The 19262-nt window shown below is 38.7% G+C and overlaps 1 protein-coding gene and 1 pseudogene across 1 annotated transcript in view; both read right to left on the bottom strand.

Annotated features, from left to right (window-relative positions):
* Positions 1–574: 574 nt before the first annotated feature.
* EHHADH (enoyl-CoA hydratase and 3-hydroxyacyl CoA dehydrogenase) overlaps positions 575–19262 on the bottom strand; it is a 61625-nt gene continuing 42937 nt past the window's right edge. Inside the window, exons 7-8 of the mRNA XM_030861568.3 lie at positions 16305–16646; positions 575–4360 (exon numbers count right to left, since the gene is read on the bottom strand). Coding sequence (XP_030717428.1) covers positions 3099–4360; positions 16305–16646 — 1604 coding nt within the window. The 3' untranslated portion in view covers positions 575–3098. The remainder of the gene's footprint in view (positions 4361–16304; positions 16647–19262) is intronic.
* On the bottom strand, positions 9257–16246 carry LOC132597252 (serine/arginine-rich splicing factor 3 pseudogene; annotated as a pseudogene).

Below are 19262 nucleotides of genomic sequence, written 5' to 3'. Positions count from 1 at the left end.
AGGGTACTGTTCACGTTATTTCTATGTGAACGGCAGTCCCTTGGAGCAGGGTATAAATGGTGTCCCTCAGAGTTGTGTAAGGTTGCTGTCCTGCAGGGAAGCAGTGTAACTTGTCTGTTAATATCGAAATACACGTAAACTGGCAAAATAATCATGTGGCATTGACAGTCCCAAGAAGAGTCAAAAACTATTCTGTTCTTGAAGAAAGCTGTTTCTAAACATAGTCCAGAGAACTTGATTTATATTAATTTCATCAATGGCTACCAAGAGGGTTCAGCTAATCTAGTGAATCTGCAACATTTCTGAATTTCTAGGTGTCTATTCTAAAGACAAGTGTAAGACCCTAGAAATTTCAGGTTTCTACAGTGCTGTGGAATATGATTTGCGTGCACATTTCTGTCACATCATTAATCAGGGGAGTTTAGGATCCCTCACTTTCTTTCTTGCGAGCACACCTGTTCCTGCTGGAAATGAATAAGTAGATAGCAACCACAGCTGCACGGTGGCTTTCCTGATTTAAGGAACATAATTAGTCTCATCTTTAAAGCTGGAGTATTATGTCAAAGCTTCAAGGGTGCCTCTAATATGTAGCTCTTGTCAGAGTCAATTACCATTAGAACATATTTTTAACATGTCATTTAGAATGTGTTTTTTTAAAAAAAGATAGTTTTAAAATTATTAACAAAAACAAAATAAGTCTTTAAGCAAGTGCATTTTCAATAACGGGATGGGATATCCTGGAAAGGTTTCTTCATATTAGCCACTGCTGTTTATGGGACCCAACAGTTTGAATCAGTCTTGCCTCCTTTGACACAAAATAAGGATAATTGAACTCATGCTTCTTCTTCCCATTTTATATCAATATATAAAGTATTGGTCCTTAACATTTATTGGGTCATAGACATGTCAGAGAATACAATGTAAGATATGGCACGTTTTCTAAGCAATGCACTCAGATACATATACACAAATGTTAGCACAAAGTTTCAGGGATTATTGACTCAAAATCTATTCATAGACACTCTAGTTTCAAAACCCCAATCTAAAGGAGAATGTAGGATGAAAATAAGTTTTAAGAACTCAAAAAAAAAGAGAACTCAAAATTGAAATCTACTCAAGGTCTAAAGAAGAAAAAGTTGATGTGTGTACGAATTTGAAATAAGTTTACATTAATTTGAAACTAAGACACTTTGGAGACAGAGTTACTATTTTCAGGAATTTTTTTCTATTGATGTCTTTAATTTCAAGGACCAATTTATATAAAATCCAGCAATACACATCTCAAAAATTATTCTAAATTGAACTACAACTCAAAGCACACTCTAGAAGTTTTTTTGGTTTGTTTTGTACAATGGAAAACTTATGCTATATTCCTTCAAGATTTCTCTATCAGAACTTTTGGTAATTTTGTTTGGGTTCACTGGTGAAAATATTGTAAAAAAAACCCAGTTCATTTACATCATCCTGAAGGACAATAACCTAAGCCCATTTGTTTGTTTGTTTACTTATTTATTAACTGTATTAAGATATAATTCACATACCATACAGTTCACACATTTAAGGTATACAAGTCAATGGTTTTTAGCAGATTTACAGAGTTATGCAACCATCACCACAATAATTTCAGAACATTTTCATCAACCCAGAAAGAAACCTTGTACCCATTAACAACCACTCCCTATTCCCCACCCCCAATCATTCCAGCCTTAGGCAAGCTGTAATCTGCTTTCTATCTCAATAGATTTGCCTATTTTTTCACTTAGCATAATATTTTCAAGGTTCATCATGTTGTAGCATGTATTAGCACTTCATTTCTTTTTATGACTAAATAATATCCTATTGTACGGCTATTCTACATTTTATTTATCCATTCATCAGTTGATGGACATTTGGGTTGTTTCCAATGTGGGGCTATTATGAATAATTCTGCTATAAACATTTGTGTACAAGTTTTTGTGTTGACTAGCCCCTCAACATTTAACCATACAAGGCAAAAAGTAAAAAGAGTTCTTATAACAAAATTAAACAAAATTTGTTTTACAATAATTTTAGACTTGCTAAGATTTCATACCCAACATCACAAAGGCATATCATGACCGGGAAATGCATCATGACTTTATCACAGAATTAGACGAGGTTAGATCCCTGAGATCTCTTCTTACACTAAGTCAACAACTTAACTACTTTCCATTACTTCTGTCTGACTAGAAGAGTAAATAAAGACCAGGTTGTGGACATCCAGTGGTCTTGAGGAAATTATCATAAAATGTTACTGAGCCTCTTGCAAGCAGCAAGGACAACTGTGCACATGGGCCTTGGACAGAAGTGTTATATTGAGCATGACTTGCCAAGCTATCCTGACCTCCCTATTCTGGTCTGAAGTATGTGGTTTCCTCACCAACTCTCAATTGTGTTTTGCCTAAACTTCAACACTGTTCTGCCATTGATACTCTGCCTCTGACTACTGCCTCTGCCTCTCCCTTGGCAGCTTTCCAAGCTCACTCATAGAGACCCTCACTGCTGACTCTACCCTGCCAACCATCTTCACTCCACCTCTGAGACTGAAGTGAAATGTATCATAGGCTTCCTTGCTGGATTAATGCCCCTCTGGACTCTAGGTCTGTCAAGTGCTGTGCAAGATGCTCAGGGGTGCATGGTGAGTGTCTGTTGAATGAAGGGTCCATAAGATTTCCTATCAGTGCTACGTGTGTGAGGTTGAAAGGGCTCAAATGAATTTATACACGTATCAGTGAATAATTAATGACATATTTCTCCAATGATCAAAGAACTTGGGAACCTCAACTTATTCCTGAGGCTCTTTCCTTAGTGATCATGGTGTTAACATAAGTTTATTCACTGAGATTGAAATAATTTATCTGATAGGGACAGATTCCCAGGCATAGGAAGCACATTCCTAAAGATCTGACCCATTAGAATCTTCATCAGACAAAGACCCAAAGAAGAGTTTTAGCTGGCCAATTACTTCTTTTGCTTTGCATTTCAGAGCAATCTTACTTTGGATCTTTGGATTTAGTTTCACTGAAATTCAGTGAGCACTACCTGATGCCAGCATGTGAGGCAAAACCTGAAAGGCTGAATCACAATTTACTGCTGGGGGGTCCTGCCAAGCTTTGCCACTCTTTCAGAGGAGGGTTTCCCTGGGAAGCCAGTTTTTTCAGATAGTCACAAGGCTCCAGTTGGGGAATATCAGGATTCTGCCTGTGATATTTCTGCAACTTCTCTACCACTGTGGGCAACCCAACTGTGGAAGCATAGAACATGGGCCCACCCCTGTGCCTTGGCCATCCATACCCGTGTAAATAGACCACATCAATGTGCTCTGGGGTAGCCGCCATCCCTTCTCCCAAGATGCGGAATGCTTCATTGATGAGTGAATATAAGCAGCGCTCGAGGATCTCATCCCGGCTAATGATACGTGGTTCAATGTTATAGGTTTCTCTGTACTGTGTCAGAAATTTGGAAAGCCAGGGATTAGGTTTGTGAATCCTACCCAACGGCTTATCATAAAGGTACCAACCCTCACCTGTCTTCTGGCCAAATCGTCCTGATTCACAGAGCATATCAGGAATTGGGCAATATCTCCAGCTGCCTCGCTTTCGGGAGGGAGTTCCTGGAGGCAATGTAGGTCCAGTAAGACCTTGCCCTTTTCGGGATTTCCAACCTACATCCAATCCAGCAAGATCAGACACTCTAAAAGGTCCCATTTTGAAACCAAACTCTTCCAGCACCTGATCTATCTCCTCTGGTTTACTGCCTTCTTCCAATAAGAAATATGTCTGATTATAATAAGGCTTCAACATTCGATTCCCAACAAATCCAAAACAGTTGCCTACCACTACTCCAATTTTGTTAATCTTTTTTGATAAATTCATAATAGTGGCAATGGTAGTGGGGGAAGAGTATCGGCTGGGAATAACCTCTAACAACTTCATGACGTGAGCTGGTGAGAAGAAGTGGGTGCCAATGACCAAGTGAGGACGATCACTGGAAGAAGCAATCTCATCAATGTCCAGGGCTGAAGTGTTGGTGCACAGAAATGCTTCTGGCTTGCACACGGCTGACAGTTCAGCAAAGACCTGTTTCTTCAGGTTCCTTTCCTCAAATACTGCTTCAATAACTAAATCTACACCACTAAGCTCTTTTATAGATGTAGTTAACCTGGGTTTTGGTCCTGACCAAGAGTGGCCACTCTGCTGCATTTTGGACACTTCCTTTTCTAAGATGGAGGTTATTATCTTGTTTGCAGTCTCTAGCTGCTTCTTGTCTGATTCTACAGCAATCACAGGGATTTTGGCCATTGCAAAAGATATGGCAATGCCTCGGCCCATTGTTCCCAAGCCTGTAGATAAGAGTGAAGGAGAAAAAGAATGATTCAATGGTATTGGCAACTGAGAAATTACTCAGTGAATGGAAGGCTTCTGTGGAAACGTGGCATTCAAAGATACAAATTCAAGGACTACAAATGGATTGAATACTAGTTAAGGCTAGGCACTGTATTAAGTGATTCAGAAGGTATAACAGTAAGTAGGATTCACACACAAACACACACATGCTATTAGAAATAATAAACAAGTTCAGCAAGGTTGCAGGATACAAGATCAATATACAAAAATCAGTTTTATTTATATATACTAGCAATGAATAATCTGAATATGAAATTAAGAAAACAATTCCACTTATAATAGCATTAAAAAGAATACTTCAGAATAAATTTAAGGAAGAATTGTAAGACTTGTACACTAATAACAAAAGAACATTGTTGAAAGAAATTAAATAAAACCTAAATAAATGGAAAGACATCCCATGGTCGTGGATCAGAAGACTTAATATTGTTAAGATGGCAATATTACCCAAATCAATCTGCAGATCCAGTGCAATCACTATGAAAAATCCAACTGTTTTTTTGGCAGAAATTAACAAGCTGATCCTACAAGTCATATAGAAATACAAGAAATCCAGAACAACCAAAACAATATAGAAAAAAAAAGAACAAACTCTTTCCAATTTCAAAACTTTTGACAAATCTACACTATTCAAGACAGTGTGATACTGGAATAAGGATAGACATATAGATCAATGAGATAGAATTGAGAGTCCTGAAATAAACTCATACATTTATGGAAAATCAATTTTTGACAAGGGTGCCAATATGGGGGGAAAGAATAGTCTTTTTCAACAAAGGTGCTGGGACAGCTGATATCCACATGTGAAAGAATTTTGTTGAACTTCTACCTCACACCATATACAAAAGTAGATCAAAGTGGATCACTCAAAGTGGATCAAAGGCCAAAGTAAGAGCTAAAACTGTAAAACTCTTATGAGTAAATCTTCATGACCTTGGATTAGGGAACAGTTTCTTAGAAATGACACCAAGAGCATAAGCAATAAAAGAAAAAAATAGATAAATTGGACACTATCAAAATTAAAAACTTCTGTGCTTTGAAGGACACAATAAAGAAAGTGAAAAAACCCCCATAGAATAGGAGAAAATATTTGCAAATCATATATCTGATAAGGTACTTGTATCAGAATATATAAAGAACTCAAACTCGACAATAAAAAGACAGCTCAATTTAAAATTAGGCAAAGGAATCTGCAGCAACATCAATGGACCTAGATATTCTCATACTGAGTGAAGTAAGTCAGACAGAGAAAGACAAATATCATATGATATCGCTTACATGTGGAATCTAAAAAAAGGGTACAAATGAACTTATCTACAAAACAGAAATAGAGTTACAGATATAAAAAACAAACATGGTTACCAGGGGGTAAGTGGGGGGAGGGATAAATGGAAAGATTAGGATTGATATAAACACACTACTATATATAAAAGAGATAACTAATAAGGACCTACTGTATAGCACAGGGAGCTCTACTCAATACTCTATAATGGTCTATATGGGAAAAGAATCTAAAAAAGAGTGGATATATGTATATGTATAACACTCACTTTGCTGTACACCTGAAACTAACACAACATTGTAAATCAACTATACTCCAATAAAATTTTTTTTTTTTTTTTTTTTGCGGTACGCGGGCCTCTCACTGCTGTGGCCTCACCCCTTGCAGAGCACAGGCTCCGGACTCTCAGGTTCAGCGGCCATGGCTCACGGGCCCAGCCGCTCCGCGGCATGTGGGATCTTCCCGGGCCGGGGCACAAACCCGTGTTCCCCGCACTGGCAGGCGGACTCTCAACCACTGCGCCACCAGGGAAGCCCTCCAATAAAAATTTTTAAAAAATAAAATAAAATTAGGCAAAGGATCAATTAAACATTTCTCCAGAGAAGATATACAAATGGCCAATAAGCATATGAAGAGATGCCTAACATCATTAGTCACTATGGAAATGCAGAACAAAACCACAATGAGCTACCACTTCATACCCACTAGGATAGCTATAATTTAAAAAGACAGACAATAACAATTCTGGTGAGGATGTGATACCCTGATTCACTGCTGGCAAATTGTAAAATGGTGCTGTTGCAGTAGAAAACAAGCTGGAAGTTCCTCAAAATGTTAAACGTGCAGTTACCATACGATCCAGCAATTCCATTCCTAGGTAGGTAGGTATATACATAACCCAAGAGAAATGAAGACATACATCCACACAAAACTTGTACATAGATGTTCATAGCAGCATTATTCAAAATAGCCAAAAAGAAGAAACAAGCCAAATGTCATCAACATGGATAAACAAAAGGTGGTATGTCTCTCCAGTGGAATATTACTCAGCCGTAAAACTAAATGGTACATCCTATAACATGGATGAGCCTTAAAAAACATTATGCTAAGTTAAAGTTGGATGCAAAAGTTTACTTGTTATATGATTCCATTTATATGACATGTCCAGAATAGGAACATCCACAGAGACAGAAAGTAGATTAGTAGTTGCCAGGAGCTGGGAGGATGGGCAATGAGGAATAACTGCAAATGGGTACAGGGTTTCTTTTTAAAGTGATGGAAATGTTCTAAAATTTTTTGTGGCAATGGCTACACAACTTTATGAATATCTAAAAACCACTTAAGTGTACTCTCTTTTTGGTGACATTGTTACTATGTCTTTTAAAAATGTTGTAATTGCAGTAAAATACATATAACATAAAACTTAACATCATAACCATTTCTAAGTGTACAGTTCAGGGGCATTAAGTACATTCACAGAGTTGTGCAACCAGCACCACCACCCATCTCATCTCCAGAACGCTTTTCATCTTGCAAAACTGAAACTCTGGGCTTCCCTGGTGGCGCAGTGGTTGAGAGTCCGCCTGCCGATGTGGGGAACACGGGTTCGTGCCCCAGTCCAGGAAGATCCCACATGCCGCGGAGCGGCTGGGCCCGTGAGCCGTGGCCGCTGAGCCTGCGCATCCGGAGCCTGTGCTCCGCAACGGGAGAGGCCACAACAGTGAGAGGCCCGCGTACCACAAAAAAAAAAAAAAAAAACAAACCTGAAACTCTGTACTCATTAAACAATAACTCCCCATTTTGCCCTCTCCCCAGCCCCTGGCAACCATCATTCTACTTTCTATCTTTATAATTTTGACTACTCTAGTCTTTTTCAACAAAGACTACTCTAGGTGCCTCATATAAGTGGAATCAAATAGTATTTGTCCTTTTGTGACTAGCTCATTTCTCTTAGTAGAATAGCCTCCAGGTTTATTCATGTTGTAGCGTGTATCAGAATTTCCCACCTTTTAGGACTGAATAATAGCCCTTTGAATATATATATGTACCACATTTTGTTTATTCATTCATCTGTTAATGGACATTTGGGTTTCTTCCACCATTAGTCCACTATTGTGAATAATTCTGCTATGGACATGATTATACAAATACCCGTTTGAGTCCCTGCCTTCAATTCTTTTTGATATACCCAGAAGTGGAATTGCTGAATCATATGGTAATTCTATTTTTAATTTTTGGAGGGATTGCCATACTTTTTTTCAGCAGCTGCAGCATTTTATGTTGAATTGTACTCTTTAAATGGGTGAATTTTATGACATATGTTTCACCTCAATAAAACTGTTATTAAAAATATGAGTAGTACCAACCCTCAAGGAACTTATAATCTAGTGGTGGGAAAGGAAAAAGTTCATAAATATCCACCCTTAAAGGTAAAGTAAGTGATGAGAGAAGTTCAAATTTCTTTGGTGATTCAAAGGAAAGAGATTATTTTTGGTTGGATGAGTCAAGAAAAACTTCAAGATAAAGATATTTGAAGAAATATTTAAAGAAAGATCAAACTAAAACAGTGAAATTGGAGAAGTTGAACCACCCAGCTGGGGAAGGGAAAAGAAAAGTGAGAAATATTTTTTAAAAAGGCAAGAAGGGGGCTTCCCTGGTGGGGCAGTGGTTGAGAATCTGCCTGCCAATGCAGGGGACACGGGTTTGAGCCCTGGTCTGGGAAGATCCCACATGCCGCAGAGCAACTAGGCCTGTGAGCCACAAGTACTGAGCCTGCACGTCTGGAGCTTGTGCTCCGCAACAAGAGAGGCCGCGACAGTGAGAGGCCCGCGCACCGCGATGAAGAGTGGCCCCCGCTCGCTGCAACTAGAGAAAGCCCTCACACAGAAACGAAGACCCAACACAGCCAAAAATAAATAAATAAATAAACTAATTATTTTAAAAAAAAAAGGCAAGAAGGATGGAAAATGTAGAAAAATTATTCGATGGCAAAGAGGTTGCTATTTCTTTCCCACACCATTTCATTTTCTTCCTGGGCACATAGAAGCCTGTACTTTCTAGACCTCTGGTATCCTGGTAGGGCCTGTAACTAATTCTGGTCAAGGGAATGGGGAAGAGGGTGGTGTGGGATCACGACTGGCCCCTAAAATCACCCACAAAATCCTTCATTACCACCTGGGTATAGAGGATGCAGAGAACAACTCTGAGGCTTTGGAGGAGACCCTAGAGCAGATGCTGGCCTGCAGGTTGCATCCAGCCCACTGCCTGCTTGTGTACTGCTGGTGAGCTAAGAATATTTTTACATTTTAAATAGCTGAAAATGAAAGAATAAGAATATTTTGTGACACAGGAAAATTATATCAAATTCAAATTTTAGTGTCCATAAATAAAGTTTTACTGGAATCAATCACACTGATTTGTTTTTGTATTGTCTATGGCCGTGTTTTTTCTTCAGCTACTTTAATTATAAAAATCTTTCATGTTCTCAAAAAAAAAAAAAAAGGAAAACCAGAAGGCAACAGTCTAGTACAGAAATATACAACCAGAAGATATTACCACCAACCAGGTCCGACAACTAAATCATGTTGGGGATTCTGAAAATAAAAGCACACTAATACAAAGTAGTAAACCAGTGGTTCTTATATAATCAGGGATGGAAAAATGAGTCAGTAGGCCTGGAAAACACCATTCCTGAAAAAGAAACACTGTAAGAATATAAACCATAACTCTACAGTAAAAAGCGACCAGGACTTTCCATTCAGACATGGGTGAATCTAAAAAGGTGGTGATGCCATCTACTGATCACATGACCTTTTAAGGAACTGTAAAAAAGCATAGAAACAGTAGGTAAAATGTATCTACATCTCATAAAATTAAAATTTCTCTGGCTAATTTATCTTTGTATTTACCTTTCTGCTTAAGACATGGAGGTCAGAAGTAACCCACAATGAACAGAGAACCATAGAATATTAACTATTCTTGAAAGCATAAAAACCAACTATAATCCTTACATATGTTCCTTAAATTATCACCAAGTATTATTAAGTGACCTCTAGTGAACACCTGTAATCATTAAACCACAAGTCAAAGTCTCTGTGACTGCTTTCAGTATCATACTCAACTGAGAATGCAAGACAAAACTGGCCAACGGGACTTGTTAATTTCAGAAATCAAAGTAACTAAACTTTTTAATAGCCACAATTTAAATGTAGAATGTAAGGTTTTAACGATTTCTATCTTCCATATTTTTAACAAGCCATAAAATTGTGCTACGTTTTCTGGTTAAAGTGATTGCAAATTTGGACCCTAAGGTTAAATCCTGGAGGTTAATTTTATATCAGGTCTGTATTAGCCACATTATAGCTACAATCCACTATCCTTTTTACAGAAACCTTTCCAATTTAAGACTCTGCAAGTTGTATACTGCCAAAAATGCCCATGTAGATTTATAAGAGCAGTGTAATATTGATGTACCATATTACTTCCATGAATTCTTAGCTATCTTGCCTTGCTTGATCCTAACAAAGGTTGTAAGAAGCTATGAAATGCTGAAAGACAAAAGGCCCAAAGCCCGAGCTCCCAGTAAATCAATAGGCCGTCTTAAAAGTGTCTTCTGTAACAAGGCTCATACTGAACTCCACTGACACCAGATCTCCCCCTGTGACACCCAGGACTCTCCTCCCTTGATATGTGCATGAAAGGTGAAGAAGGACAACCGGAAATAATTTGTTTAGGATCTGTATCTTATAAAACATCCTTATCGATTAATACAATGACATCTTTTATATTAAAGAAAGTCAGTACAGCATAATCCAAAACTATCTTTAAATAGTACATTTAAGGAAACTAAGCCAAAAGACTGTTGCATTATGATTTAATCTAATTGCACAAAAATTTGAAATTACAACTCCTCTAGATTTCTAAGAAGAAGGTTATGCATGCCTCCATATTCAATTCTGCATTGTTACATTTAAACCAGATAGTGAATTTCACAACATGATGGATCAATTTAGAATTTCCATGCAACACCTCAAATTATATAAAATGGAAGCAATTTTTAAAGCTTTGTGGAATGTTTAAAGTTCTACTTTGTGCTAAAGTTTTTTGGGTTTTTTTGGTTTGTTTTTTTACCAGCAACTTTGGATTATAATGTATCAGGTGGCTATACTTTAAAATGCTGATCACTGAATATCGTGGACTTTGAACTGGCTTCTACTCCTAAAAATGTATCACCACTTAAGTAGACAACCAAAAATTCCCTTCACTTCAAAAGTCTCAAATTGTGTTTCTTACAAAATAAGATTTGTGTAACAAACTGCCTTCTATGGGACCAGAACTATGGTAATAGTGGGTTCAACCATGTTAGTGGGTTCAATTATGTTAATATTTTATTTTCAAAAGCACTTTACAAGAAAATGTAAGTATGGCTTCCAATAGGAATGTTATACCTGGACTTGATTGGTACCAAGCTCAGATTTTAGTTTTGCAAGGAAAAACAGGCTTTCAGGTTAAACAACAATTTGTAACCAAAACTTTAATCCCAAAGATTCTCACAAAACATATTACAAATGACAGCATGAAAAAAAATCTTGCACAGTAACTCAAAGTTCAGCTCTACAATGTACCCTTAAACTAACAGGACATTGGTATATTGAATAGTCTCAAATTTCCAAATAATATTACAAAGAGCTATGTATTCATATACAGCAATCACAGAAGGAACTTATGACCTAAAGCAAAGGTAAACTAACTTTCTTGAAACTTCTTAGATTCTAAACCCACCGGACAACCTCTTGTCCAGGGTGAAGACTAGTGGAATTTTTAAACCTCTAATCTAGTTTAAGGGTGCAGCTTTTATTTTTACCTGCTGGCTTGTGTTCACAGCAGCTTTTAAAGACTGCTTGCTTAACTACAGCTGCATAGCCCAGCTACAGAAAGTCTTTTCAATTTTTGCCAGTTTTGTTTCCATAATATTAAACATCACACTTTAGCTGGACAGGAGTTAGAGGTTTATTATCAGTCTATGCAAGACTAAAAATTCAAAGCAAATTCAATTTTGCATAAGGGAACATTGTAAAGTAACAATTCTTGATATTACATGCCTCATATAATCCATTTCAAACCATAGAGAATTACATCTTTATGTGTCACTGTTCCAAGAGACAAACAAATGTGAACAGCTAAAACATTTTAAAAATGCACCAAACTTACGAAGTCTCAAACAAAACTTGAATTTTCTGTACATACTCCTGTCAAATGAAGTTATTTCCTGTGCACCACTCCTCTTGCAAACTGGTCTTCTATTTCCTTTCATTTGACCTGGATCGGCTAGGAGACCCAGAGAAAGATCAGGACGGCTTGTGATTTCTCTCCTGGGACAGTGATCTCTCTCTTCTCCTATATCTAGAAAGGGACCTCCTCCGGCTGCGGGAGAAGCTTCTCCGTCTTGGAGATGTGTGGTGAGGTGGAGGACTCCTCCTCCGATAATCATCTCGAGGGCGACGACCCCAAGAACGAGGCGGCCCACGATTTCAACTTCTCTTTTCCCCATTCGACAGTTCTACTCTTACTCGGCGGCCACATAGTGTTCTCTCATCTAGCTCTTGGACAGCATCGGCTGCATCTCGGGATCTTCAAATTCAACAAAAGCGAAGCCGGGAGGGTTTCTAGCAACCCACACACTTCAGAGTGGTCCACAATAGCCAAAAGCTTGTTCCAATTCAGCCTTGTTACCATTGTTTCCGAGATTACCTACATAAACTTTACAGTCCAACTGACAGGAATCACGATGCATTTCAAGATCTCGGGTTAGAAACGCGAAGGCTCAAATCCACGCACCCTCAGCTGGGTCTTCCCGGTCCCCTCCCGCCTGGCACCCGCAGATGCTCTCGCACACCCGTCGTCCACGAAATTGCTCTATGGCTGTTTTTGTCCTCAATAGCAGAGTTGAGTAGTTGCAACAGAGACCATATGGGCCCAAAAGTCTAAAACATTTACTATCTGGAACTTTACAGAAAAAATTTGCTGACCCTTATTATCCAGGAGGATGGCAGAGCCTCTACTTGGAAAGAACCTGGTTCTAGAATTACTGTGGAGTGAGGAGGAAAATGATCTTTATTGTGCTAAGCCACTGAGATTGTTATTTGTTACAGCAGCAGGTTACCTGTTACCTAACCAACCCACTGTGGATGTTTTGTGAAAGACATGTATATATAACTCTTCTACACTTTACAATGACTAGCTTTGGGATTGTTTTTTTTTTCAATTGAAGTTTAGTTGATTTACAATATTCTTTAGTTTTAGGTGTACAACATAGTGATTCAAAATTTTTATAGATTATACTGGATTTAAAGTTATAAAATATTGGCTATATTCCCTGTGCTGTACAATATATCCTTGTAGCTTATTTATTTTATACATAGTAATTTGTGCCTCTTAATCCCCTGTGGCAATTGGTTTTGAATAAAGAATGTTATCAATAATAAGAAATCACTGATTTAGTTTCTCTGGAATATATTTAATTTTTAAATTGTATTAAATTATTTAATATAATATATATATTAAATTATTTAAAACATTTAGGTTTCCAAATTTACTAAGCATCTGCATTTCACTCAGTAACAAGAGGGCTGGATAACTCTCACTATTGTAGCAGCTTGTATCCTAAACTTTGGCCTGGGTAAATAGGAGGTAGAGTTGGGGGTTCAAAACCCTGGCCTCCTAGCTTTCGGTTCCAAGCTGAAAATTCCTACCATGTAGAGATTATAAACTCACAGGGACAATAAGGACTAATGAGAAGTTTATGTGAAAGTGCTTTGTAAAGTATAATGTCATGCAGGTGATATCTCAGAACTGAACACAGCGGGGAAGGAAGGCCACCTGGTGAAGATGGAGCAGAGCTCCTCGGCGCTCACCTCTCAGAGCAGGTCTGCTGAAGGACCGCTGGCGCTCCAAACAGCTCATAATCCAAACCACAAAGTGGGCCAGACTAGTGCTTTTTAGAAGTGTCTTAGCTATAACTTTAGATCTTCTTCAATTCTATAAACTGATACTTTTCATTTAATCACTGAAACAAAATATACATGAAAACAATATCTATTTCTTTCAAAAAGTTCTTAGCTACTAACTTCTATTTTCACAACCTTGTGGTCTCAAAGTTCTCAAGAACAAAGGGCTGAAAGACCAAACTTTTCACTGTTGGTAATTATGTTTTCATAGGTATATATTGCATTTACATTGAATTTAGTTTCTTAATTTTTCCTCATTAAACACACACAGACAGGGACCAGGAGTCCTACTCCTGTACCAAATCACTGCCTTTAACTGCCATGGAATTAAATCTAGTCAAGAACCTCTTCTACTCAGAGAAGTAAATAAAGGATAAGGGATGCTTTGACTACTGGTTCTGCAGTGTTTGGTCAACTGCAGTCTTCTCCCCTTCTGACAGCCCTGAGAGTCCAGGTGAGGTGGGAGAATGTGAACTTGCAGTTTGTGCCGACCTGATCTGAGAACATAGGCTTATGGAAGTGCAAAGTTGGGCTCATCAGGGCTGGGGTTTTGCCAGGGGGCATAATGAAAGGATGAGTCGTGGCATTTGAGGACATTGGTAAGAGAGTAATTGAAGTGATGACTGGAACTGAAAACTGAATAGAGAAGAAAGTAAAGATAGGGGGAGCTGATCAAGTAACACATGTACTAGTTAGAATAACCGAGAAAGGGATGTGGGAAAATACAAGGTTGTGGTGAAAAAGTGAGATTTCACATTTCAGAGGTGGAGAAATGTTCAGGGTAAAGACAAGACCTACGGTGAAGCCATAAGCCACTTCTGGGTCACAGAAGTGAAGTGAGGTGAGCGTCGCTGGATCTGAGGAGGTGAAGGAACCCAGAAGCAACAGGTCTGGGTTATTCAGGGCTGAATTATTCACACAGAGGATGAAGACAACCAGATGGCAGCAGGATTTGGGCCACAGAGGATAACTGTGAGCCAGGTACTAAAATGAGGGCAAAGCAGGGGAGCACTGACAGTAATGAGGAGGGATAAAGTGATACGACTGGATGGCAGGACCACAGAGGAGAGTGTCCTGAAAGGGGTAATGGTCTGAAAGGGGAACTGGGAAGTGACAGTGAGGTCCATGGAGTGTGGGAGAAGCAACAGCATTCTCTTGACAGGGCTGCAGGAGAAGCAGGTGCCCAGGGTAAGCCAGGTTTCAGGCAGGAGACAGAGGGGGAGCCATTAGTAAACCAGATGAGGCTGTGGGCGTGTTCCAGAGGACACAGGGTGCGGCGGGAGGCTGTGTCACAAAGAAGAAGTGCAGAGCAGGATGTGGATAAACATGAAGAAGGGGGAAATGACAAACTCTCTCACTTTATTTTTATCCACGTTGTCTTCTATACAGTTTAAATGCTTTTTCAAATATTTTTCAGAACAATGTGGGGTATACTTAAAAAAAAACAACCTTAAACTTTTAAACATTCCATGCTAGACACAAACCTGAAGTATTTTTAAAAAGTTCACAATAAGGAAACAGGGAAATTCTCAAATGATGGTTGACAAACAAAATTCTGATAAACTTAAAACTTTTACTATTATTTTGCATTAATTATTCTTGGCTTGAAGGAATACAAGGAAGAAGAAAGGGGTAAGTACATAACTGGGAACAAATATTGGTGTTGCTGAAAGAGTATAAAAAAGGGATACTCATAGTTCTTTGTCACACTATTTATGCATCTCCTTAAAAAGTCACAAGTGAACAGAGTCAGTGCTAGAGGAGCACAATGTGTTTGCGTTAAAGACACACTATTTTATTCCCAAACTTGACTGAAACCACCACAGACTAAGAAGATGTAGAGAGGGCTCTTCCCCTCCAAGCTGGGTTGGTGTTAGAGAGCTGGGTGAGGGTTAAGAAAGTTGATGCTTTTAGTAAACTTTGGACCTCCTCCCCCAGAAGACTGTATATAAGCTAATACATATAACATTTCACTTACTATTTCAGGAGGTTTGGAATCTACCCAAGACCATTCTTGGGCCAAGACTAAGAGAAAGTGAAGTTTAGGAAAGTGGCCTGAAGAAGGCAATCAGAGAGCTAGCTTCTGAGGAAAGAAGACATTTTGTTTGAGAAATTTTCTAGGGGAAGAAGTAGGGAAGCCACTATTTCAGAGTTCAGATGAATTTGAGGATAGTGGTTTTGAACCAGGAGAAGCGAATGGATGCAAGGACCAGAAAGATATAGCCTTCATTCCAAATCCCTAGCTATAGGAGTGACAGCACACACTTTGAAATGTGCAACATATTAATAATCATTGTTGGGAAATCCAGGAATGAGAGACATGGAAGAGGTAGAAATGAGTTAAAAAATGCCCAGAGTCTGGAATCAGACAGACCTACATTAGACGACTTGGGTTTCATTAGCTCACTGTTGAGAAGGTTAGTGTTTCTAGGCCTCACATATAAAGTAAAGATAGTTCATGGGCTGGAGTGAAAATTAACTTAGCTAAAACAAGTGATATGTTTGGCAAACAGCCTGGCACCTGGTGGCCCTAAGCAAATGGTAATACTTTACGTGTGCAGATTTGGGGAGTGACATTACCCATGTCCTTACCGAGAATGCCAACAGAAGAGATGGGCCGTGCCAGTGCTGTTTTCCAGGATGCTCCAGAGGGAGTGGACCACTTATTTGTGGTCCTCTCCGCCAAGAAACAATATTGCAGGGCTCTAGCCTGCCCTGATCTCTGAAGGTACACATACAGCTCCTTTTCCTTCTTGATGCCCACCTCATAGGGATACTGGACAGCGGCCTGGACTGCACGGATGGAAGTCTCCTGAGAAAGGCACCCAGGGTGCTGCTTCCGCATCTTCCGAAGGGCTTCACTGAAAATGGTGTCCATGTTGGACAAGCTCTGGATCGGCTTGTTGTAGATTCTACGGGATTCTAGAGATTGATCTGAAAGAAATAAGAAAGAAAATTTGGAAATGTTACATATACCAAGGGAATATGTGTATATAGCAATAGTAATAACTTGTTCAAATTCAAAATATGAAATTAAATACTATTCATCAAAATATTTAATGTAACACTAATACCAAAATCTCCGACATCTTTGCAACTTAGTCCCATTAGACAGAATTTAATAGATTCAAAGCAATTTCCAGTTACCTAATTGAGGCATAAAATTACACTTTCTTTTTACTTCAAGGCCAAGATAATATTATGATAGATTAATTATATCAATCTGCCAGTGAGCTTAAGGAAAATCATTCTGAGTTAATGATATTTTAGGTTCAAAATAATTTTAACTCCATTCTTAACAGTAACAAAAACTTTAAAATATCTAGAAAAGGAGACAGTGTAATATCGGCACAAGGATAGAGATACAAATCAATGAAGAGAATTGAAAGTTCAAACATAAATCCTTATAATCACTGCCAATTGATTTTCAACACAGGTGCCAAAACAATTTAATGAGAGAAAGGAGATGCTGCAGACAACTGGATATCCACATGAAAAAAACAAACTTAGATCCTTACCTAGCACCACATATAAAAATTAATTCAAAATGGATCATAAATCTAAATTGAAGAGCTAAAACTATAAAATTTTCTTTAAAAAAAAGAAAAATCTTTATGACCTTTGGTTAGGCAAAGTATTCTTAGCACAATCCATGAAAGAAAAAAATCAATAAGTTGGACTTCATCAAAATTAAAGACTTTTGTACTTCAGAGAACACCATTAAGCAAATGAAATGAAATGAAATGATAAACCATAGACTGGGAGAAAATATTTGTGTGGTAGGCAAAATAACACCCTGCCCAAATGTCTACTTCCTAATCCCCAGAACCTATGAATATATTACCTTACATGGCAAAGAGACTCTACAGATGTGATTAAGGTTAAAGACCTTGAAATGTGAAGATTACCGTGTATTATCCAGGTGGGCCCAATCTAATTACATGAATGCTTAAAAGAGGAGAGCCTTTCCCAGCTGGAGTGAGAGAGGAAGAGTCAGAGAGATGCAACACAGGAAGGACTGGCTCCATGGATGACAACCTGGCTTTGAACATGGTGGAAGGGGGCCAAGAGCAAAGGACTGCAGTGACCTCTAGAAGCTAGGAATGGCCATCAGTTTACAACCAGCAAAAACATGGAGACCTTGGTCCTACAACACAAGTATGAATTCTGCCAACAACCCGAGTGAGCAGTAAACAGATTCTCCCTTAGAGCCTTCAGAAAGGAGTGCAGCTGCTGACACCTGGGTTTAGTCCAGTGAGACCCCTACCAGACTTCTGACCTATAGATCACTAAGTAATACATTTGTGTTGTTAAAACTGCTGAGCTGGTGGTAATTTGTTATCAAGAAGTAGAAAATGAATACAATTTGCATACAGAATATCTAATTAAGTATTTGTATCCAGAGTATATAAAGACCTCTTATGACTCAATAATAAGAAGGCAAACAACTCAATTTTAAAACGGGTAAAAACTTGAGTGGATATTTCACCAAAGAGCATATACAAACAGCTAATAAGCAGTGAAAAAACATTCAGCATCATTAGTCATTAGGGAAATGCAGATTAAAACCACAATGAATGTGGTAGGCAGCCTCTAAGTAATGGGATGTCGTTTCTGAGATTAAATGACAAAAAGATTCTTGCTCTCTCACTTGCTCGCTCTGAGGGAAACAAGCTACCATGGGTGAGCTGCCCTCCAGTGAAGCCCATGAGGCAAAGAACTGAAGGAGGCTTTCAGCCAACAGCCAGTGAGGAACCGAGGCCTTCAGTTCAACAGACCAAGAGGAACTGAATTCCACTAATAGCCACTTGAGTGAGCTTGGAAGCAGATCGCTCCCCAGTCAAGTCTCCAGGTAGATACAGTCCCCCCTGCAATACCTTGAATGTAGTCTTTTGTGAAACCCTAAACCAGAGGGCCTAGCTAACCACACCCAGATTCCACAGAAACTGTAAGATAGGAATAGTTTGATTTTAAGCAAATAAATTTGGGGATAATTTGTTATGCAACTATAGATAACCAACACAGACCCACTAGAAGGACTATCATCAAAAAGACATGACACAGAATGTTGGCGGTGATGTGGAGTACCTGGAACCCTCGTGCGTTGCTTGTGAGAATGTAAAACAGTACATTCACTTTGAAAACAGTTTGGCAGTTTCTTAAAAAGATAAACATAAACTTACTGTTCGACCCAGCAATTTCACTCCTAGGAATCTACCCAAGAGAAATGAAAACGTGTAAAACTTGTATGTGAATACTCACTGCAGCATTATTTATAGTAGCTCAAAACCAAAAACAATGTGAATATCTGACTGATGAATGGATAAAGAAAATGTAGTATAGCCAAACAATGAAATACTATGCAGCAATAAAAAGGATCAAACTGGACTTCCCTGGTGGCGCAGTGGTTAAGAATCCACCTGCCAATGCAGGGGACACAGGTTCCAGCCCTGGTCCAGGAAGATCCCACATGCTGCGGAGCAACTAAGCCCATGCACCACAACTAATGACCCTGCGCTCTAGAGCCCAAGAGCCACAACTACTGAGCCC

Source organism: Globicephala melas, chromosome 4 (genome assembly GCF_963455315.2).
Source record: "Globicephala melas chromosome 4, mGloMel1.2, whole genome shotgun sequence".
In the NCBI taxonomy this organism is placed as follows: domain Eukaryota; kingdom Metazoa; phylum Chordata; class Mammalia; order Artiodactyla; family Delphinidae; genus Globicephala; species Globicephala melas.
This window is presented reverse-complemented; position numbering and strand designations above follow the sequence as displayed.